Here is a 21,708-nt window from a genome sequence, read left to right as displayed (position 1 = left end):
TTGACGTCAACCATGGAAAATTATATAAAGAAATGTAAAGAAAATAGGCATAGTTTCACGTTTCTAGCATTACAAAAGGAGCACTTGATTTACTTCTTCCAGAAGGGGGTGGGGGTAATATTACCCTTAACATTATGGCAACGACAAATAAGTGGAGGCAATTTGTACTTTTCATTTAGAATCAGATTTTATGGAATTCCCTTGATATTTTCGTCATATACGTTTCCATATATGAAAGTGACACTGAAACTTTAAAAAATGCATAACTTCCACTGGATCATACGATTTTCCATGTTCACTTATGTGTTCTTATGATATTGCTCCAATCCACGGGTACATTTGGGTTTCATTCCCCTTTAAGTACTGTTTGAGGTATCCAAATGAAACTTTGCATATGTATGTACGATTGGATGAAGTTACTTCTACCACCTTGTGGGTGCCAGCGTTCAAGGTCAAATATTGTAGGTCATTGTCAAATTCTACAATGTCATTTCGTGCTCTTTCTTTGTATCTCACCTTGTAAGCACTGTCGACATAGTATTGTGGTGTTCTTTTAATAACTTTCCACACTTTTGAGCTATATGACCACCAAATTCACTCCCCAGAACATCTAAAGATGGCTGTCAAGTGTTGATATTGGTGAAGTCCGACTCCGTCAACAGTCAAAAAGTCAATGAGCTTACATTTGAAAATCAGTGTAATCACAAATTCGATATGTGGGCAAGACATCACTTCGCTTTTACCTTGTTAGATGGTGAATATTTGTGAAGCTTCCGTTTCTAATTCATACAGCATCAGCATACCTTATGTCTGAGAATAGTGGTAAAGAAGATTAGATACTTTGGCAACAGCGTGTAAAATTCGCAAAATTTTATTTTGTGCCTTATTTGCTGAACAAACGTCGTAGGAGGACTACAACCTGCCAGGCAGTATGGCGGAACAATTACTCTATTATTAACGTCATAGAATAAATGACAATGATGTAGTTCTGAAGCATGCTATTCATTAGAGACTTTTGCAATGACTCCATGTATACTTTTAATCGAACTAGGTATATAATCATCAATGTCTTGTACTTGAATAACGACAGAATGATTTCGGTGAGGAAAGTTTTCTGTCACGTCATTTAGGAATAAGGGAACGTGTCAATATTATGCTATTTGTTCCATAGTTATTTCTGAAGTGGTTAAATGTATTTTCCTTTTAAAAAAATCAGTTTACATATACCTACGTTGCATCCAGATGCTTATTCGTTGAAAAATATGGGCAATGTATTCAAAGGACAAAGATCATACACTAATGGGCCTAGGGTATACAACATTTCACTCGTTGTTGTTGTTTTGCTTTGTTTTTTTTGTGGGGGGGGGGGGGGGGGGGACACGGTTCAAAGTGTCCTGAAACCTTGTATAATACATGCATTTAGTCATGTATGATGCCAAACTGTTCCCGCTCATACAAATGCAGCCGTTTCAAGGAAATAACATAAGATTATTCTTATACTCCATGATTTGGTAATGCTTAAGTGGTTCATAAGAGTCTAGTGAAACTGTGTACAGAACAAAAAGTGGATTTGACAATGGTATACGATATCCGCAATTTACTCTTTGACGGGGTCTATCATCCGATTAATATGTATAAGCACGGTAGTCCCCTATTCGGAAACTACAAGTTAGATAAGCTGCAATCATTTTGCACACGACCATGGCGTTATAGCCAAAGGTGATCTGCAAATCCCTGTGTGCCTACAGAGGATTGGAAAACGTAACAACTTTCTATGTATAGAACAACGAAACAGAAACTGGTGCATGTATTATTCTCAGTCACTTTGTTAGTCATTATGATGATTTGCTCATTGCAGTTCCGGAATCTCAGCTCGAGGGACTCGAATTGATCACCCAAAACAAAATCTGAATACATAACCATGATAACTGCGATTCTGCCTAGTCTCCATTGGTAGCCCATAAGGGCTGGTATCAAGTTCGATTTTCATATTATAATTATACCTTGTATTTAGATGTTTTCATCGAAATGCCCGTATACCTGCATATGGTATGCGTATGTCAGTTAAGTATGTAAACCATAATAAATTGTAGTCGTAATCTAAGTGCCAAGAATCTCATGATTTGAATAAGTGTGAACACCAAGACATGTCGTGATAAGGACTTTAAGACAATTGGCATCGTCATTATAAAACAAACTCCTAATTGTAAGACATGTTTTAAATTTTAGATAAATTCATGTCTATGCTGGAAACATATCTTTTTGATGATTCATGATGACGTCACTGTTACATGAATATTGTACGCATGGAAATATGTAGACCTATTCGTTTAAATGCACACAAACAACTTGTTAAATCCTCTTACATTTTTTTTTAGATATGGTGCATACTTTAGAAATGTACGTAGCATGCTTTTGTTTTTTGAGGCTTTGTGTACTGGCAAAAAGCATATCTTATTCTTATAGATTATGTGAATAAGTACGTATTCAAGTACGTTTTGAATAAAACGTATCCAGACAAATGTATATCATATTTTTACCTCTTCCTTCATGCAGATGTATGCTCTTGCCTAGAGGGTTTGTTTGATAGATAGTGATAGTGCTCACCTCATTGGAAAGGTAATTGGGTAAATATTTGGTTTTAGTATGTCATTCAAACACAACTATAAGTTAACTTCTACATTAACATTTCAAAACTCACAAATTCCACGCACACATTTCATGATTCACAGGATCTAAATTACACCAATCTTATTTACTTTGCAGAGTGCAACAACAGCATACTGAGCAAACAGGCTTGCATTAGTTCGCACTATTCAAGGTTTAAAGTAGTTAAGTAACCAAATTGTACCTTGTTATGTGATGCTAAGTATATTTACCTTATAGGTATAATGTTGCAAATATGTGGTGCTTATTTCATCCATAACTGCTGCAAAATTTCTTCTTTAAAGGAGCCAATCAGTGTCACTGCCTGTTCCTCTAGAGACGCAATATTGCCCAGTAATCTCAAGGTTCACTTGAGGTTATACTGGGCAACATTGCGTCTCTAAAGGCGTAGACAGTGACACTGACTGGCTCCTTTAAAGAAGCAATTTTGCTGCAGTCATGGAGCAAATAAGCACCACATAGGTGCAACATTATACCTATATATATGGCACAAAATCGCACCCTCAAAAGAGGCTACAATCTTGGAACTTAGGGTGCTTCTTTGCACCCTCACGAAAGGTGTAAAGTTGCACCAAAAGTAGAGGCAAGAGAGGGTGCAAAGTTGCGCCGAAAATTAAAGGGAGAAAGATCGCACCCTCAAGAAAGGTGCATCTCAGCACCAATTAGTGTGGGTGGAAAGATGCACCCTCAAGAAAAGGGTGCAACTTAGCACCACTTAGTGTGGGTGGAAATATGCACCCAAGGGAACCACTTCGCACCCTCAATAAAGGGTGCGCTGTTGCACCTTCTTTGGCGGTGCAAAGGTGCACCCACAGGTTGCAAGGTTATACCCTTGCGCAAGGTACCACTTTTGCACCCATTTCTCGAGGGTGCAAGATAACACCCATAGGGAGCCACCAGTGTGACATCACTTTGCACCCTTAAAAGGTGCAAGAATGAATCATTTTTTCTTAGTGTGTATAGGCCTACTCGCGTACTGCAGAATAAGCGCTAGTGTCTGTCGACATTACCACTTTAAGCCTATCTAACTCCAAAAGAATATTGTCGCTCATTTAATTGTAAACCGTCAGTTGTTGGCTAACATCTTACAAGTACTCATGAAAGTAATCGAATTCCCAATTCCCGTCGCCCTTCTCCAGAGCTTCTTTCTCTATTTTAGCTTCGTTGATTCTGATCGCGGAGAAACACTTGATGAAGTCTTCTCCCAAAGCCTCACTGATCACCTCGTCGTTCCCCAACGCTTGGAGGGCGTCTTCAGTGTTGACGGGCAGTACCGGAGTTTTGGGAGGCACGTCTCTCTCGATATACGCGTTGCCGGTGCATTCGGGTGGGAGTGGCAACTTGTTGATGATGCCATCCATTCCAGCAGCAACCGTTGCCGCCAGCGCCAGATAAGGATTGCAGCCTGATGAACCCATGCGATTCTCGATGTAGGTTCCTTGCCCGCCATTCACTTTCACCCGCATTGCGCAAGAGCGATTGCCTATTCCCCACGTAGCGTTGACCGGGCAGAAATTGAAGGGTTGAGTGCGCTTGAGGCAGTTTACAGTTGGCTCCATGAGTATTTGAATGGCAGGCGAGTGGGCCAGGAGACCAGCAATCCACCACTTGGCAGATTGCGACAGTCCTTGAGGGTCACTGGAATCAAACATCAAAGGGATCTTACCTTCCACATCCCAGAGAGAATGACAGAAATGGCATGCACTGCCTACGGAATCGGGATATGGCTTGCACATGAAGGTGGCTATATAGCCATTGAGTAAAGCAATCTCCTTGATGGACGTTCTGAATGTGTGGGTGTTGTCCGCGGAACGAATACCAAAAGCCGGTTTGTAGGTTATTTCCAGTTGACCACGGTCTAATTCAGTCTCCAAAGCTTCGACGTTGATGCCAACTTCTGGAAGATTTTTTATCAGACGGTTGAAAAAGTCGTTGATTGGAGTGCCTCGGATAGTACTGTGCAAATTAACGTCACTACTAAACGGTTGTAGAGTTTTCTTATCCAGCAGGTAAAACTCGAGCTCATGTGCAGAAAGCAGAGACAGTCCAAGCTTCTTTAATTTCTCCAACTGTTTTCGCGCCACAACTCGAGGGTGAGCCATAACGTACTCACCTTTGTACGTTGGCTCGGTAAGGATCCGTCCGGTGTTCTCCACCCACGGCAAGACCTGGAATGTGTCATAATCGGGAAACATCATCGCATCTGCGTAACCGGTTTCCTCGATGTAACCAGTGCCCGACATCATCTCTCCCTGCATACCAAGAGTGAAATCTCCCAGAAACACGTTGAGTCCTCCTGTCGCCTTCTCCCTGAAATGACAGCTACGTATGGTCTTGGACCTGGCGATTCCATTCATGTCGGTCTGCTCAAACCGCACAGCCAGGAGTTCCTCCTTCTCGATCTCCCGGAGGATTTCCTCACAGCTCATCTTGGAGTTCATTCTGGAGTTTCCTCTAATATCTGTTGCTGTGGGAAATACATAGAGAAATAGGAAAATGCATATTTCGTCATTACGTTGTATTAATATCAATATTCGAATTCGAAACATGTATTGACTGATTTGAAAATATTGACTCACACTCGCACACAGGTATTCAGTATACTTTTATCATCTATTAATAATCTGTTTGAGTACACACTAAGAAAAAATGGTTCACTCTAGCACCTTTTAAGGGTGCAAAGTGATGTCACACTGGTGGCTCCCTATGGGTGTTATCTTGCACCCTCAAGAAATTGGTGCAAAAGTTGCACCATGGTGCAATGGTATAATTTTGCAGCCTGTGGGTGCACCTTTGCACCTCCATAGAGGGTGCAACATTGCACCGTTTATTGAGGGTGCGAAGTGGTTCCCTTGGGTGCATATTTCCACCCACACTAAGTGGTGCTAAGTTGCACCCTTTTCTTGAGGGTGCATCTTTCCACCCACACTAAGTGGTGCTGAGTTGCACCTTTCTTGAGGGTGCGATCTTCCTCCCTTTCATTTTCGGCGCAACTTTGCACCCTTTCTTGCCTTTACTTTTGGTGCAACTTTACACCTTTCGTGAAGGTGCAAAGAAGCACCCAAAGTTCCAAGATTGTAGCCTCTCTTGAGGGTGCGATTTTGTGCCATATATATAGGTATAATGTTGCACCTATGTGGTGCTTATTTGATCCATGACTGCTGCAAAATTGCTTCTTTAAAGGAGCCAGTCAGTGTCACTGTCTACTCCTTTAGAGGCGCAATATTGCCCAGTAACCTCAAGTGCACCTTGAGATTACTAAGCAATATTGCGTCTCTAAAGGAACAGGCAGTGACACTGATTGGCTCCTTTAAAGAAGCAATTTTGCAACAGTTATGGATCAAATAAGCACCACATACTTGCAACATTATACCTATAAGGCATATACTTAGCATGACATACCCGGGTACAATTTGGTTACTTAACTACTTTAAACCTTGAATAGTGCGAACTAATGCAAGCCTGTTTGCTCAGTATATCAAACTTATGCTGTTGTTGCACTCTGCAAAGTAAATAGGATTGGTGTAATTTGGATCCTGTGAATCATGAAATGTGTGTGTGTGTATGTGTGTGTGGAATTTGTGAGTTGAAATGTTAATGTAGAAGTTAACTTAGTTGTGTTTGAATGACATACTAAAACCAAATATTTACCCAATTACCTTTCCAATAAGGTGAGCACTATCACTATCTATCAAACAAACCCTTTAGGCAAGAGGATACATCTGCATGAAGGAAGAGGTAAAAATATGATATACATTTGTCTGGATACGTTTTATTCAAAACGTACTTGAATACGTATTACTTATTCACATAATCTATAAGAATAAGATATACGTCTTACCAGTACACAAAGCCTCAAAAACAAGAGCATGCTACTTACATTTCTAAAGTATGCACCATATCTTTAAAAAAAAAGAAAAAAAAAAGAGGATTTAACAAGTTGTTTGTATGCATTTAAACGAATAGGCCTACATAATATTTCCATGCGTGCAATATTCATGTAACAGTGACGTCATCATGAATCATCAAAAAGATATGTTTCCAGCATAGACATGAATTTATCTAAAATCTAAAACATGTCTTACAATTAGGAGTTTGTTTTATAATGACGATGCCAATTGTCTTAGAGTCCTTATCACGACATGTCTTGGGGGTCACATTTATTTAAATCATGAGATTCTTGGCACTTAGATTACGACTACAATTTATTATGGTTTAGATACTTAACTGACATACGCATACCGTATACAGGTATACGGGCATTTCGATGAAAACATCTAAATACAAGGTATAATTATAATATGAAAATCGAACTTGATACCAGCCCTTATGGGCTACCAATGGAGACTAGGCAGAATCGCCGTTATGTATTCAGATTTTGTTTTGGGTGATACACGCATTCCGACTGATTTGGGATCAATTCGAGTCCCTCGAGCTGAGATTCCGGAACTGCAATGAGCAAATCATCATTATGACTAACAAAGTGACTGAGAATAATACATGCACCAGTTTCTGTTTCGTTGTTCTATACACAGAAAGTTGTTACGTTTTCCGATCCTGTGTAGGCACACAGGGATTTGCAGATCACCTTTGGCTATAACGCCATGGTCGCGTGCAAAATGAATGCAGCTTATCTAACTTGTAGTTTCCGAATAGGGGACTACCGTGCTTATACATACTTATAATCGGATGATAGACCTCGTCAAAGAGTAAATTGCGGATATCGTATACCATTGTCAAATCCGCTTCATGTTCTATACACAGTTTCAATGGAATCTTATGAACCACTTAAGCATTACCAAATCATGGAGTATAAGAATAATCTGATATCATTTCCTTGAAACGGCTGCATTTGTATGAGCGGGAACAGTTTGGCATCATACATAGCAAGTGTCGTGGCTAAAACTAAATACATGTATTATACAAGGTTTCAGGACACTTTGAACCGTGTCCCCCCCCCCCCCCCACAAAAAAAGAACAAAAGAACAAAACAAAACAAAACAAAACAAAACAACAACTAGTGAAATGTTGTATACCCTAGGCCCATTAACGTATGATCTTTGACCTTTGAATACATTGCCCACATTTTTCAACGAATAGGCATCTGGATGCAACATAGGTATATATAAAATGAAAAATGTTTTAGGAAAATACATTTAACCACTTCAGAAATAACTATGGAACAAATAGCATAATATTGACATGTTCAATTCTTCCTTAATGACGTGACAGAAAACTTTCCTCACCGAATCATTCTGTCGTTATTCAAGTACAAGTCATTGATCATTATATACCTAGTTCGATCAAAAGTATACATGGAGTCATTGCAAAAGTATCTAATGAAAAGTATGCTTCAGAACTACATCATTGTCATTTATTCTATAACGCTAATAATAGAGTTATTGTTCCGCCATATTGCCTAACAGGTTGTAGTACTCCTACGACGTTTGTTCAGCAAATAAGGCACAAAATAAAATTTTGCAAATTTTACACGCTGTTGCCAAAGTCTCTAATCTTCTTTACCACTATTCTCAGACATGTATGCTGATGCTGTATGAATTAGAAACGGAAGCTTCACAAATATTCACCATCTAACAAGGTAAAAGCGAAGTGATGTCTTGCCCACATATCGAATTTGTGATTACACTGATTTTCAAATGTAAGCTCATTGACTTTTGACTGTTGACGGAGTCGGACTTCACCAATATCAACAATTGACAGCCATCTTTGGATGATCTGAGGAGTGAATTTGGTGGTCATATAGCTAAAAAGTGTGGAAAGTTATTAAAAGAACACCACAATACTATGTCGACAGTGCTTACCAGGTGAGATACAAAGAAAGAGCACGAAATGACATTGTAGAATTTGACAATGACCTACAATATTTGACCTTGAACGCTGGCACCCACAAGGTGGTAGAAGTAACTTCGTCCAATCGTACATACATATGCAAAGTTTCATTTGGATACCTCAAACAGTACTTAAAGGGGAACGAAACCCAAATGTACCCGTGGATTGGAGCAATATCATAAGAACACATAAGTAAACATGGAAAATCGTATGATCCAGTGCAAGCTATGCATTTTTTAATGTTTAAGTGTCACTTTCATGTATGAAAACGTATATGAAGAAAATATCAAGGGAATTCCATAAAATCTGATTCTAAATGAAAAGTACAAATTGCCTCGACTTATTTGTCGTTGCCATAATGTTAAGGGTAATAGTACCCCCCCCCCCCCCTTCTGGAAGAAGTAAATCAAGTGCTCCTTTTGAAATGCTAGAAACGTGAAACTGTGCCTATTTTCTTTACATTTCTTTATATAATTTTCCATGGTTCACGTCAAAGATGTAGCTTTCTCATCTCGTAATGGCGGCACTGAAACTCTAAATATATGTATATATAGCTCTTCAACGGATTTTCCGATATTCCTCAATTTGTGACGATGTGTTCAACTGCTAAAGTAATCTCCCTGCATTAACTTGTCCACTTGTACTTTTCGTTTCATTTCCCTTCGTGATACAACGTTGCCATAATCGATTACAGACTGATGTACGAACGGAGGGACAACCTGAACAACATCATTTCTCTGGTGACAATTCCTTGTAAAAGTATACATCATGAAAACTTTAGGCTGGTAAACTATATCAAGACAATCATTGAACAATATTGTTAATGAAATGCCGTAGTTTTTTTTTTTTTGATAGTTGCCTGTTCAGATCAAGGCTTGCAATGTATTGCTGAAGAATGCATCGAGTGTTTCTGCCTTGTCTGGGATACTCAAAGCCACAGAGCACAGAAGGCCGCAAACATTGTAGCGAAGGAAGACACGATTGTATACAGGAATCCGGGCAGATTTCACCACCATGCAGCCAAATAGTGATGTCACTAGTGCGCAGCATTCACATAGTGAAGATTGTGGGATTTAGTCCTGCCAGGTTCTGAAAGAGATTTTGGCATGAATAAAATGACTGAATAAAATTTCGAAGGAAATAGGTCGTTTACACTACGCAGTTTTGTTGCTTTAAACTAACAGGTTGCAACTATGACCATTGACCAGAAAATGGAAAATTAAATTGATTGTATAGTTTTGTTGAGATCTACTTCAAGTTTCTAACATCTTTTGCTGAGATAATGAGAAATGGTTTTGAAATAGCTGCGATATCCAAAACAGAGCAATAACAATAAAATGTAGGACCCACTTTTTATCACGATCGCTGCGTTTTACTTTGTTTTTGGATGCCTCATCCATTTCAAAACCAATTTTCAGCAAATAATCTTTAAAATTCCTCTTAAAATGGCATACTCTCTATTATTTCATAAGTAGTTTCTTGGTATATCACAAAAAGTTAAAAGTCCATATCCTCACCTCAACCAATGCTATACCATCCATTTAAGTTTTGATATTGGTTTCTAAACAAATCCGGTCGGATAAATTTATTTCAGCTCTTTGTCATATAAGTTAAACATAATAATGTTGCAAAGAAATATTCCTCTTATATTTCTAGTCACAAAGCAGATGGAATTCCCGTCTCCCATAAAAAAATGCAGCACTTACTTTGTCACAGACATACAGCATGTCCTCTCCAGGCAGACGGGGAATTAGGAGACAGCATGCAGACATCACTAAGTTAGAGCTGAAAAAAAAGATAGATGTGGAATAGCCTGAGTAAAGTCATGTTGAAAAAAAATGTGGCGAATTTGGACTGAGATGAAAATACACACCTTTTATGTAGGCCTGCATACATTTATGACATAGGGCATATTCAAATATTCCCACATTTTTCCTGACCAACTCCAGTCTTCATAACATAAAATAACAAAGTAAGACAACATCATATTACATGCCAATTTAACATCAGTTTGCTGTATATTTTACACAGTTAGGAAAGGAGTAAGACTTATAGACCTCAGCCATTCAGCCGTTGCTGAGCTTGCCACAGATGATGGTCCGGGTGCTGGCCATGGCAATGGGTGTAATGATGCCCATTATGGTTGACACCTCTAATCCTGTTACCACACAAAAGAGTGAAAATATAGCCCCCTCTACTTATTCATAACATTGATTTGATTTACTTTAATAATACTGCTTACAGAAAAGAAGATTCCCCCCCCCAAAAAAAATAAACTAATAAATAAATAAATAAATAAAAATGGCTATTCAGGGCATTTGAAGATTCTTGCGGGGTAGAGATGCTGCCTGTATGAATGACAATCCATCATGGAGTTTTCAGGAAAAAATCCAAAAAGACTGAGAAGACGTAGAACGGAAAAGGCAAGAATGAATGATCGCAATGGTCCACTTGAGTAACATATCTCTCGATTATAGATGGTATCAAAAATTGCACTACAGTCTTATCAAATTTTCCGCAACCCACTAAACGGTGGCTACGTTATAGCATGGACCTACTACACATATGGACCATCAACGGAGGTCTTTCTTTGATCCAATGTTCACCACCGCCACCTTATTATGTGCATCTTAATGAGTACATTCAGACGTTTGGACAATGACGATTGTGTAATCGTGCATCATCACTGACAAAAGAACTCGGTTTCCCTCATTTCGGTCCTATTTGGCTGAGGTGCCTTTTCAGACTCAACTGCCTTTGAATAAACACCAATGATGGGGAGCACCGAACCTGGAACAAGGCCAAAATTTGCGTCACAAAATTGGTAATTACTGAAGCGGCCACTTGCGGCCATGCATGGAACAGCCCTGAATGGCAAGACAAGCATGTCGTCTACTGTTACTGTCCATGTTTACTCTAAAACAACGTGCAACAAAAATGGGGAAAATAGATTACAAATCACAGTCAATCTGCTTAATTAGTTGCTTTTTCTTGTAAAGTATTTGCATTTCGCAAATGAAATTGCTTTAGTGATGATTTCGCAATATACACTACAGCTGCACATGCATTTTTCTTGATTTAAGAGAGTTATTAGCTTCTGCGCACGTATAGTTTTTAGATTTCTCAAAGCGCCGTCTTGTTTTTATCCAGGCTGGCTGTCGGTGGACAACACTGGAGCAAAGCAGGAAAGCATGTTCAAAATGTTTTTGTGACGCTTTTGACAGAAACAGGTGCACGAATTAATTAACGAGCGATGAATGTCCATGTGTAGTAGGTCCATGGTTATAGTAACTGATAAAACTGCATTCATGTGTAATAATAAGCTTTAATATAATATACTTCATGGATATCACATGCTGAAAATATAGATGAATCAATAACCTGAAAATACATATATTACGGATTAATCCATTAATGAAACTTACATATTCTGTTGAGGAATCACTCTGTCCTTCAGAATTGCATAAGTTTACGTGATCAGGAGAATGCGCGCAACTTGCATCTTGCTTGAATACCTGAAAAGAAAAATCAAGTGTCATGAGTTCAAGGCCACTGCTCATGCGTGTGTAATAATTTTACAGAAGAGCTGACTTATGTAAATGTGACTACATAACTCGCTCCATGGCAGCTTAATGTATAGTTCAATTCTTATGCACTGCCCTGCTGCATACAGGGTGTACTTAAGTCCACCACTAACACTACCTGACTAAAAAGAATTATCCCAGCACAAAAATAGCGTGCAATGTTTGCCATTATAAGTTTAGTTAGTACACTGGTCTATTTATCCATAAGTTTATCAACAATTCATCAACTTCCGTTCCTTTCATTCGTTATCAATCAATTAATGTGGTATGGCACGACGCGATGTATTATCCTTGGGGATGTGTGTGTGGGGGGGGGGGGCGTAGAGGTTATGTAAAGGATACACTTCCTATAGGAATATCCGATTCCACGTTTTCTTAACTATTTTGTTTTGTTGTTGATCGGCAAATATAAAGAATCATTTGAAATTTGTGATGATGTATGTGTTCACTGTATTGTGAGTATAAATTATGCTTGTATATGTAGTGAAAATTGTATCATTTATAATGTGTACATGTACATGTAAGTTTATGCATGTATGTAGATATTCCTATGTGTACGCCCATATACCAAGAAAAAGAATTTCCTAAATGGACAATAAATGAATCGGAAATCGGAAATCGGAAATCGGAATGCCATGACGTCTTTAGCAAGACATTTCATCGTTAAAGCTGATCTAATTCCACAGAATGGTTACGAAACAAAACAAAATAAAACAGAAAACAGCACGCATAAAACTAGTCAATTTTAACAGAACTCTAAAATTAACATTTTGATATTACTGCCTACAAGCCTACATTATAAGACATGGCTATACAACCAAAAACATAACAGATACAAGAAATTTGATGAAGGGTAATATCGAGAGTAAGGCATTGGTCGAGAACATTGTGGATATTTCAAATCATGCTTTACGATGATGTTTTAACTCACCATTTTCCACGTATAGGAATCTGCGGGGTCTTGATATCATGAAGTGGACAATATAATGTTGAAGTCAGAGTTGCAGTAAGCCGCTACGAAAAGCCTCAGAAGAGCTGATCTGCTGTGGAAATTGAATTTGCGCTAGATGCTCAGCTCAATCACGCATGCACGAGCTGTACAATGAGCCATCTGGGAGTCAACTTATGTGCACATAAGTTCGCACGACTCAACAATTCATTAAATTCATAAATCATGTTCAAGAAAAGAATGAACATGCCCACACCAGGTGACCAAACGACTGGGTCCGTGAATTGACACTTTAGGAATATTCATGTCATTATTTTGCATCGAATGTATTCTATGGATTAATAGGCGTTTAAAAAAAAACATTTTCCACTTTTGATTCTTAATAATTCAGTAACTATATATCAGATAACACTGTCATTGATATGGGTGATAGTTGTATAGTGTACAATTTTGTTGGAGGTGGTTTAAAACATAAATCAGTTTCATGAAATCCATGATCAATTTCGCAGTACAGATTTTGCTCTATTTCCAACCCTCTGTACAAAACTTTCACTTTGCACAGGGGTCAATGGGTGTGTATGGGAGTATGTGGTTAAAACCCTGACAATGGTGTTGAATAATGGCCAGGATTTGAATGCTTTATTATTTATTCATGGGAAATTCCACTATCACAGCTAGTCTTTATTCATTCTGAAATGTGGTTTTGCAAGCACATGGAAACATGTGCTTACATTTTTCATGTGCATGTATTTTACCCTTATAGGCTTTACCGTGCATGAATCCATGAAAAAAAGGGGAAAAAATCAACCCTTAAAAATAAATCGTGTAGTTTACAACCATATATATCCGCGATTTTGCTCTCTAAATGATTTCATTGTATCATTTCATTTATTTTCACTTAATAAAATATGCATACATAAAATGTGACAATGGTATGACAAGTATAAAATGACAATGTGACAAACAAACAAACAAAGCAAACAAACAGCAAAAGATATCAAGTGAAGGGGTGAGTGAGAAGGCAATTGGCCTTATTTAAAACTAATCCCGGAAAAGTAAATACATCGTATATACAGAGAAAAACAGTGGCACACACACACACACACACACACACTCACACATACACATACATGCATACACAGACAAAAACATGGACCAGCGCACATTAACAATACGCAAGATGTCATTTTCACAAACACACCCTATCTTGCTAGTCTCTTATAAATTCGTAAAATGATATTGGTAACTTCCAGAAAAACTTTCAAGTAAAATACGCTTGAAAGCTTTCTTAAAACTTTGTCCCGTTTTCTTACATTTCACATCAGAGTGGACGGAATTCCAGATTTGAGGGCCTTGACAAAATATTGACTTTTTTTTTGCTGTCCCGAGATCGAGTCGCAACAAAAATCTTTAGCGTTTAGTAGGGTTTGACTCCATCATCGCACAGTAAGCATGCAGGGAATGCTGTGACATATTCCATTTTGATTGATCAATACCAGACGAGCAGTCAGGTATTCTTCGTTAGCTTGTTCGCAGACCCTTTCATCAAGGACTCAACTTCATTTAAAAATGTTCCGATGAATGATTATGAAATTATAGGGGAACATCAAGTTTTATGATGTCTTAAAAAAAAACGTACATAGTAGCACCACGACGGTATGCAATATTGTATTCAAGTGTCGATCAAAACCATATAGGTCTTTGTTTGAGACTAGTTATGGGTTCAATATTGCACCTTAGCAAGAATGAACCACAAACAGGAAGATATGTCTTTGTAATGGTAATTACGTTTCGACATCCCAACCAATAAGAGATAGGTTAGGTGAATGTTAAAGACACGGGGATACACGAATAGAAATTGCGCCAAAAAAAAATGAAATAAAACGAACATTATTCTAATAGGCATGCCTGGGCAGTAATCTGATGTATCTATTGATAAAGAATTCTATTTGAAGATTCATATCAGTTTGCTTTGTCAGAATCATGAGGAAAAGTGATGAAATAAACCGGCTATCCAGGGTACAGTTTAAACACTTTCACATGAAACAGCTCTGATTAACACTTTTGCACAATGATATTTCTGTTCAGAATTGACTTTTGCTTTATATGTTTTTATCTTAAAGTATAGGATTTCATTTCATTTAATAGATAAACAAGCAAAATATAGCCAAAATTATGTTAACGTCCAAAATGAATCTTCAGATTGCTCAGCGAGACGGCGGCATCGAATCCCGATCAGCGAAGGCACAAATGCACCTGTGGAATTGTTTTGTACAGCAATAGAAATCTGACGACTATTTGAATAATTACAGCCAGTTGGAACTTCATCTGTTAAACCTCCTAGGTTATGTGTACAATGTGATTGGTCAATACCAGACAAGCAATCAGGGATTCTACGTTAGTTTTTTAGTAGACCCCTTTCATCGTGGACTCAACTTAATTTGAAAATATACTCTCGATGAATGATTATAGAATATGAAAGAAAATGAAGTTTCCTGATATCAAAAAATATGTGTTCATAGTACCAGCACAAGGATATGTAATATTGCATTTTAGTGTCGAGCAACACCATAGGAGGTCTTTGTTTTGAGACTAGTTTGGGGCGCAATATTGCACCGTCAATGACCGTGGCAAGATCGAATCCCAAATGAACCATATAAGAAGCAAAGTTCCACCATTTTCGCAAATCGTGTAATTTGCACCCATTTCCGCGACTTCGAACCCTTCTAGCTCCCTTATTGAACCTTTTTTTCTAGTGTGTATGCTTGAATGCTTGAGGATAGTAGGTCATCACAAGTGTGATCAGATAGAGATGTAGGCCTACCTATATATGCCACAATTCTACTTCTTCCTTTTTGTCCCTTCAGTACAAAAATAGCGATTGCCAGTGATTGCGATGCGCATGAAGGTTATATTTCTTAATCGGTAACACTATGAATCATTAATTGTATACTTTGTTATTGTATAATTAATTAAATTGAAATGAAATAGATTATGGATGCAATGGTGAAGTGTATATAGCTTGATAAAAGTGTGTGTGCTTGTATGACCATTGCTAAAATGTCTGTAAGAGATTTACTCCAAAGACAGTGACAACTGGCCAGGCAAAACCGGCTGAGAGAGAATTTTCATTAGTTCACATCAATTTATTTTTTTCGAAAAAAGGTATAGGCCTACACTATCTCTTCTGATATAACAAGGCAATAAAATTGGAAACCCTATGAAAGCTGGGACAGACCCTTTTTTCTGTTTTCGTCCTCGAACACAAAAGCTTGAAATCATCCCCATACCCGGAATTGGTCCATTGGAGCGTTTCGGAGGGCAGACCGCATCGGCTACCTCACCCTTTCTGTCATGCCCAATAATTGGCGATCATATCATTATAAGAATACTGATGTCCTCCGTCCAATGCCGATTAATTAAGGGGTAAAAAACAACCCTAGGACCACAGTCGTTTAGCAAAGTGTCTTCATGTTACCTTTTACTGCACTTTTCTTTCCATCTTTTCTAATGTATCTCTTCCTCATAACTCTCCCCTCTTCCTCCCCTTTTCGTTTTAAATTCGGAGTTTTCAGGTCCAGTATACAAATCTTTTGCTACAAAGATTTGCAATACCTGCATGCAGATTGGACACATCGGGCAACTGTCGGGAAAATGGAGAGCTCACCTCCAATGGACGCACGTGAGAAAAATGTACACAAAGCACAGATATAGGACAGATCTGTGCGTTTGAATAATGAAATACATCATGAATCAATCACCTACCTGGTCACGAGATAAAACAAGGTGGAAACCTGCTTACTGAAGAGATGTAGCGCGCCTCACAGTGCTAGGGTATGGCTACGAAGCCGATGATTTAGTAATTCTGAAAAGAAAAATAGTAATAACACCGCCACACCTATTCGTGTTCAATGGTTGACTATGGATTATGCAGCAATACACTGAACTGATGTTACACGCAGAACCATATCGCCTTGTATCTAGGCCCAGTGGTATGTATGGAACTATTATAATATGCTTTGCTGTTTAGTATAGAAAGATCAGAGGAAAATGAAAAGGGAGAGAGAGAGAGAGAGAATGATGCCATGATAGGATAATAGAAAGTAGATGAATGAAAAGTCTCCATAGACGGCTTGTTCTATTCAGTTGAATGCCAATTTTGTATGACGAATGCAGGACCATGAAAGCGGTGGGGGTGGGGGGGGGGGGGGGGACACCCCACAACCCCCCCCCGCCTCCCCATGGGCTGCAGCCCTCTCATTCTGACACCCCACAACCCCCCCCCCTGCCTCCCCAGTCAATGATTCCACCGGTGACTCTTTCCGTCAAAACGGGGTGGGGGCGTGCTGCTCTCAGAAGAAACCCATTCCATAGGTTCCATCTTCCTGCATGACCTACCTTGACCTATGCCTTTCACACCAACGAAAGGTTGAGTGGTGGCATCGGCTTCATGCATGCTGCATCACAATACGCTTCATGCATGCTGCATCACAATACGCTCTAGACAGGTGACAAGGTTACTCTTCCGAAAAGGTTTATTATCCGAAGGCTCAATGTATATCGTCCGAAATAAACAGAGGTCAGTTTTTTGATAGCGTATAGTCCCACATGGATGACGTTCGTTATTTCGACGCTTTGTAATTGTTTATCCGAAATATATAAAATAGGGTTTGTTTTTTTCCAAAGGTCCGATTTTTAGAAGCACACGAATTCCCTATAATTGTTCGTTAATACGAAAACTTGAAGTGCATTTGACAAACCTTCGGAATTATGATCCCTATTTCGTTTTCGGATTTAGCAAACCTTCGCTATGGAGCTTGAACGCGATAACAGGATCACCTCATCTAATTTGTATTTAGGCTGTATCATATTCTTTATTTATTTATTCATGTGGAGAAAATATAAAATCCTAGAGTTTTAATAAACTTTCATTCAGGTTTAATCGTACTGCTTGACCATTGCCTTGTTATTAAATTCCTCTCGACTATATAAAGAATGATTAAGTTTTCTCTTTCAGATCTTACAGTGGCGACTTCAGTGTATTAGGAGTGGTTTTGCAAAATTTTACTCCTGCTGAATGGGTGTCATATAAATTTGGTTGCCTTCCCTTTTGCTCTCATCGATCTTTTTTTTTCTTTATACAATTTCGGATATGTCTATTTAAAGCGTCATTTCTGTCCGTTGAAACAAGGGTGCAACAGATGTATTGAGCACTATTCGTGGACTTATTTCATTGCACCTGAAACCATCCGTTATTATTTTCCATTTTCTTGCCTGTATAATGTGTTAAGATTTCCTAATTTCGTACAATACGTAAAGAAACTGTCTATATTTCTCTTCATCCTCCGATTGCAATTTTGGTTGCCCCTTTGACAAGCTCCTATTGGTGCCCAAAGGGTATAGGCCGTATCTGGGTTGCACACTATACAAGATCCATATTACAAAGGAATTTTATTCAGATTCCTTTGTAGGCTTATACATGATTGATTATAACGCATTCACAGGTACATGTATGGTGTTAATTTACTTATTGTTGTGTCTAATCACTAACACACCCACATCTTTTTGTAGACCTGCAAAGCCCTAAAAATTACTTTGTTGACCCAAATTGCATGGTAACCTTGGAGTACCCACCCCCCATACCAAACGAGAGCATGAGATTGAAAAGAAACAGAACCACAGTTAACAAGCAAGCGCAGTAACCACACCCACCAACACCACCACCTCAACAACAACAACAACAACATAAGAAAACAAACATCGACGACGACGACGACTCTTTATGCCGTAGCTGCCAGTGTGAACGCGCTCATGCACAGTCAGGAAGGCCTGAAAATGTACAAGGTATCAATTGGCATGAAGCACACTGACAGTACACACCCTGTCCCGTAATGCATGTGATGCATGCAGGTAGCGTGGCAGCGCATGCTGGTATTTGATTGATATTGTTGATGCTGCTTGCATCAACAAGATACATGGTTTTCTGAAGATAACATTATGCAAATGCCAACTACACATGCTTCCCACGAAATAGGAAAAGTGGCCCCCGAGGCGGGTGTGCCACCTATGTGCATAACACTACCCCATAGGTCCTACAACTCGCCAACCTCTCAGACGGAACCAGAAATCCTTCCGTATTTAGGTAATATTTAACGTTAAAAAAAATTACATGCACTGATAATGACTTCTAAAATCGTGCCTCCAGATTCTCCTAGTTGCACCCATGAAGTCAAAAGCATGGCGTCATTACTACATTTATCTGCAATATGCATACATAATATTTGCTCATTTGGACTGCAAGAAAAAAAAAAACGCTTATCGTACAAAGTATAGGCTATTCCCTGTATACATATCCCTGTAGGTATCTCAGATAATGTATTATATATTTATATTATATATAGGATACATATGCGAAGTATCTTTGATCATAGGCCCACCCCGTATACCACATTATGATGCGACCAACCACCATTGCATAATAGAAAGGATTCAAACGTTACGGGTAATTCAAATACAGTATATTCAAATTCAGTATAGTATGTATAGTATAGTAAATACAAAAAATAAGACAATGCTTCATGAACGTAATTTCTTAATTGTGCGTAATCCAAGCAACGTGTAGGCCTACTCGTGTAAGCACATACCGCAGAATAAGCGCTTTAGTGTCAGTCGACATTACTACTTAGCCTATCTAACACCAAAAGAATACATTGCTAATCTTTATAAACCGCTTGTTGGCTAACATCTTACAAGTATTCATGAAAGTAATTGAATTCCCAGTTCGCGTCACCCTTCTCCAGGGCTTCTTTCTCTACGTTAGCTTCGTTGATTCTGATCGCGGAGAAACACTTGATGAAGTCTTCTCCCAGAGCCTCACTGATCACCTCGTCGTTCCGCAACGCGTGAATGGCGTCTTCAGTGTTGACGGGGAGTACCGGAGTTTTCGGAGGCACGTCTCTCTCGATATAAGCGTTGCCGGTGCATTCGGGTGGGAGTGGCAACTTGTTGATGATGCCATCCATTCCAGCAGCAACCGTTGCCGCCAGCGCCAGATAAGGATTGCAGCCTGATGAACCCATGCGATTCTCGATGTAGGTTCCTTGCCCGCCGTTCAATTTCACCCGCATTGCGCAAGAGCGATTGTCCATTCCCCAGGTAGCGTTTACAGGGCAGAAATTGAAGGGTTGAGTGCGCTTGAGGCAGTTTACAGTAGGCTCCATGAGTATTTGAATGGCAGGCGAGTGGGCCAGAAGACCAGCAATCCACCACTTGGCGGTTTGCGACAGTCCTTGAGGGTCATCGGAATCATACAGAAGAGGGGTCTTCTCTTGTACATCCCAGAGAGAATGACAGAAATGGCATGCACTGCCTACGGAATCGGGATATGGCTTGCACATGAAGGTGGCTACGTAGCCATTGAGTAAAGCAATCTCCTTGACGGATGTTTTGAATGTGTGGGCGTTATCCGCGGAACGAATACCAAGAGCCGGTTTGTATGAATCTCCACTTGACCAGGGTCGTACTCAGTCTCCAGATTCGACGTTGATGCCAACTTTTGGGAGATATTCGATCAGACGATTGAAAAATCCGTTGATGGGAGCTCCTCGGATAATGCTGTGAGCATTAATGTCACTACTAAACGGTTGTAGAGTTTTTTTTTTATCCAGCAGGTAAAACTCGAGCTCATGTGCAGAAAGCATGGACAGTCCAAGAGTATTTAATTTCTCAAGCTGTGTTCGCGCCACAATTCGGGGGTAAGCCACGACGTATACTCGCCTTTGTACGTTGGCTCAGTTAGGATCCGTCCGGTTTTCTCCAACCACGGCAAGACCTGGAACGTGTCGTAATTGGGAAACATCATCGCATCTGCATAACCGATTTCTTCGTTGTAACCAGTGCCCGCTATCAGCTCTTCCTGGGCGCCAAAAGCGAGGTGTCCCAGAACCACGCCGAGTCCACCTGTCGCCTTCTCCCTGAAGTGACAGCTAGGTATAATCTTGGACCTGGCGATTCCATTCATGTCGGTCTGCTCAAACCGCACAGCCAGAAGTTCCTCCTTCTCGATCTCCCGGAGTATTTCTTCACAGTTAATCTTGGAGTTCATTCTGGAGTTCCCTGTAATATCTGTTGCTGTGTGTTGAGAGGAGAAGCAGAAAATATTTCATATTTCACAATGTAACGCCACCCTATAATGCAGGCGTCAACACCGTCCCAAAATTGAGCAGAGATGGACACTTGATGAAGGAAATACGACAATACGACTCTGATCGTATACACGTCTTGTCATTTGTGATGGCATTTTAAGCCTTCGTATGACTGTGGATGGATCAGTTTCTCAGGCTCCGACAGGAACTTACTAAGAAAGAGGGTTTTTTTATTCTTATTTTTTAATTTGGAGAATTCAAATTTCAATAATCACTGATCCTTTCTATACTACCCCTTCCCCAGTAAACGCCAACAGTTGACCCATGGCCGCCGGAATCGGGGGGGGGGGGGCACCTTTTTTTTTTTGCACCATATAACTTCGAATAGGCGTCACCACTTTGCCCCCCCCCCCCTTATTTTTTAACCGTGGAAGTGCGGAATTGGCACTAGAAAGGAATAGAAACCTTTAACCCTAAGGCTTTGATTTTGCACTGAAGACTTTTTCTGTTTTAT

General features: G+C 39.4%; 1 protein-coding gene and 1 pseudogene across 1 annotated transcript; both read right to left on the bottom strand.

Annotated features, from left to right (window-relative positions):
• Positions 1-3,752: 3,752 nt before the first annotated feature.
• LOC139718620 (lengsin-like) lies at positions 3,753-5,096 on the bottom strand. The gene has a single exon (XM_071630079.1). The coding sequence runs from the start codon at positions 5,094-5,096 to the stop codon at positions 3,753-3,755; it is 1,344 nt and encodes a 447-aa protein (XP_071486180.1).
• A 14,700-nt stretch (positions 5,097-19,796) lies between these two features.
• On the bottom strand, positions 19,797-21,154 carry LOC139718649 (lengsin-like; annotated as a pseudogene).
• Positions 21,155-21,708: the final 554 nt, after the last annotated feature.

Source organism: Diadema antillarum, unplaced genomic scaffold, assembly GCF_040938485.1.
Source record: "Diadema antillarum isolate AM-2024a unplaced genomic scaffold, OU_Dant_1.0 scf00000098, whole genome shotgun sequence".
In the NCBI taxonomy this organism is placed as follows: domain Eukaryota; kingdom Metazoa; phylum Echinodermata; class Echinoidea; order Diadematoida; family Diadematidae; genus Diadema; species Diadema antillarum.
This window is presented reverse-complemented; position numbering and strand designations above follow the sequence as displayed.

Excerpts from the sequence above, each read along its gene's own strand:
- LOC139718620 (XM_071630079.1), bottom strand. The coding sequence starts at position 5,096 with ATGAGCTGTGAGGAAATCCTCCGGGAGATCGAGAAGGAGGAACTCCTG.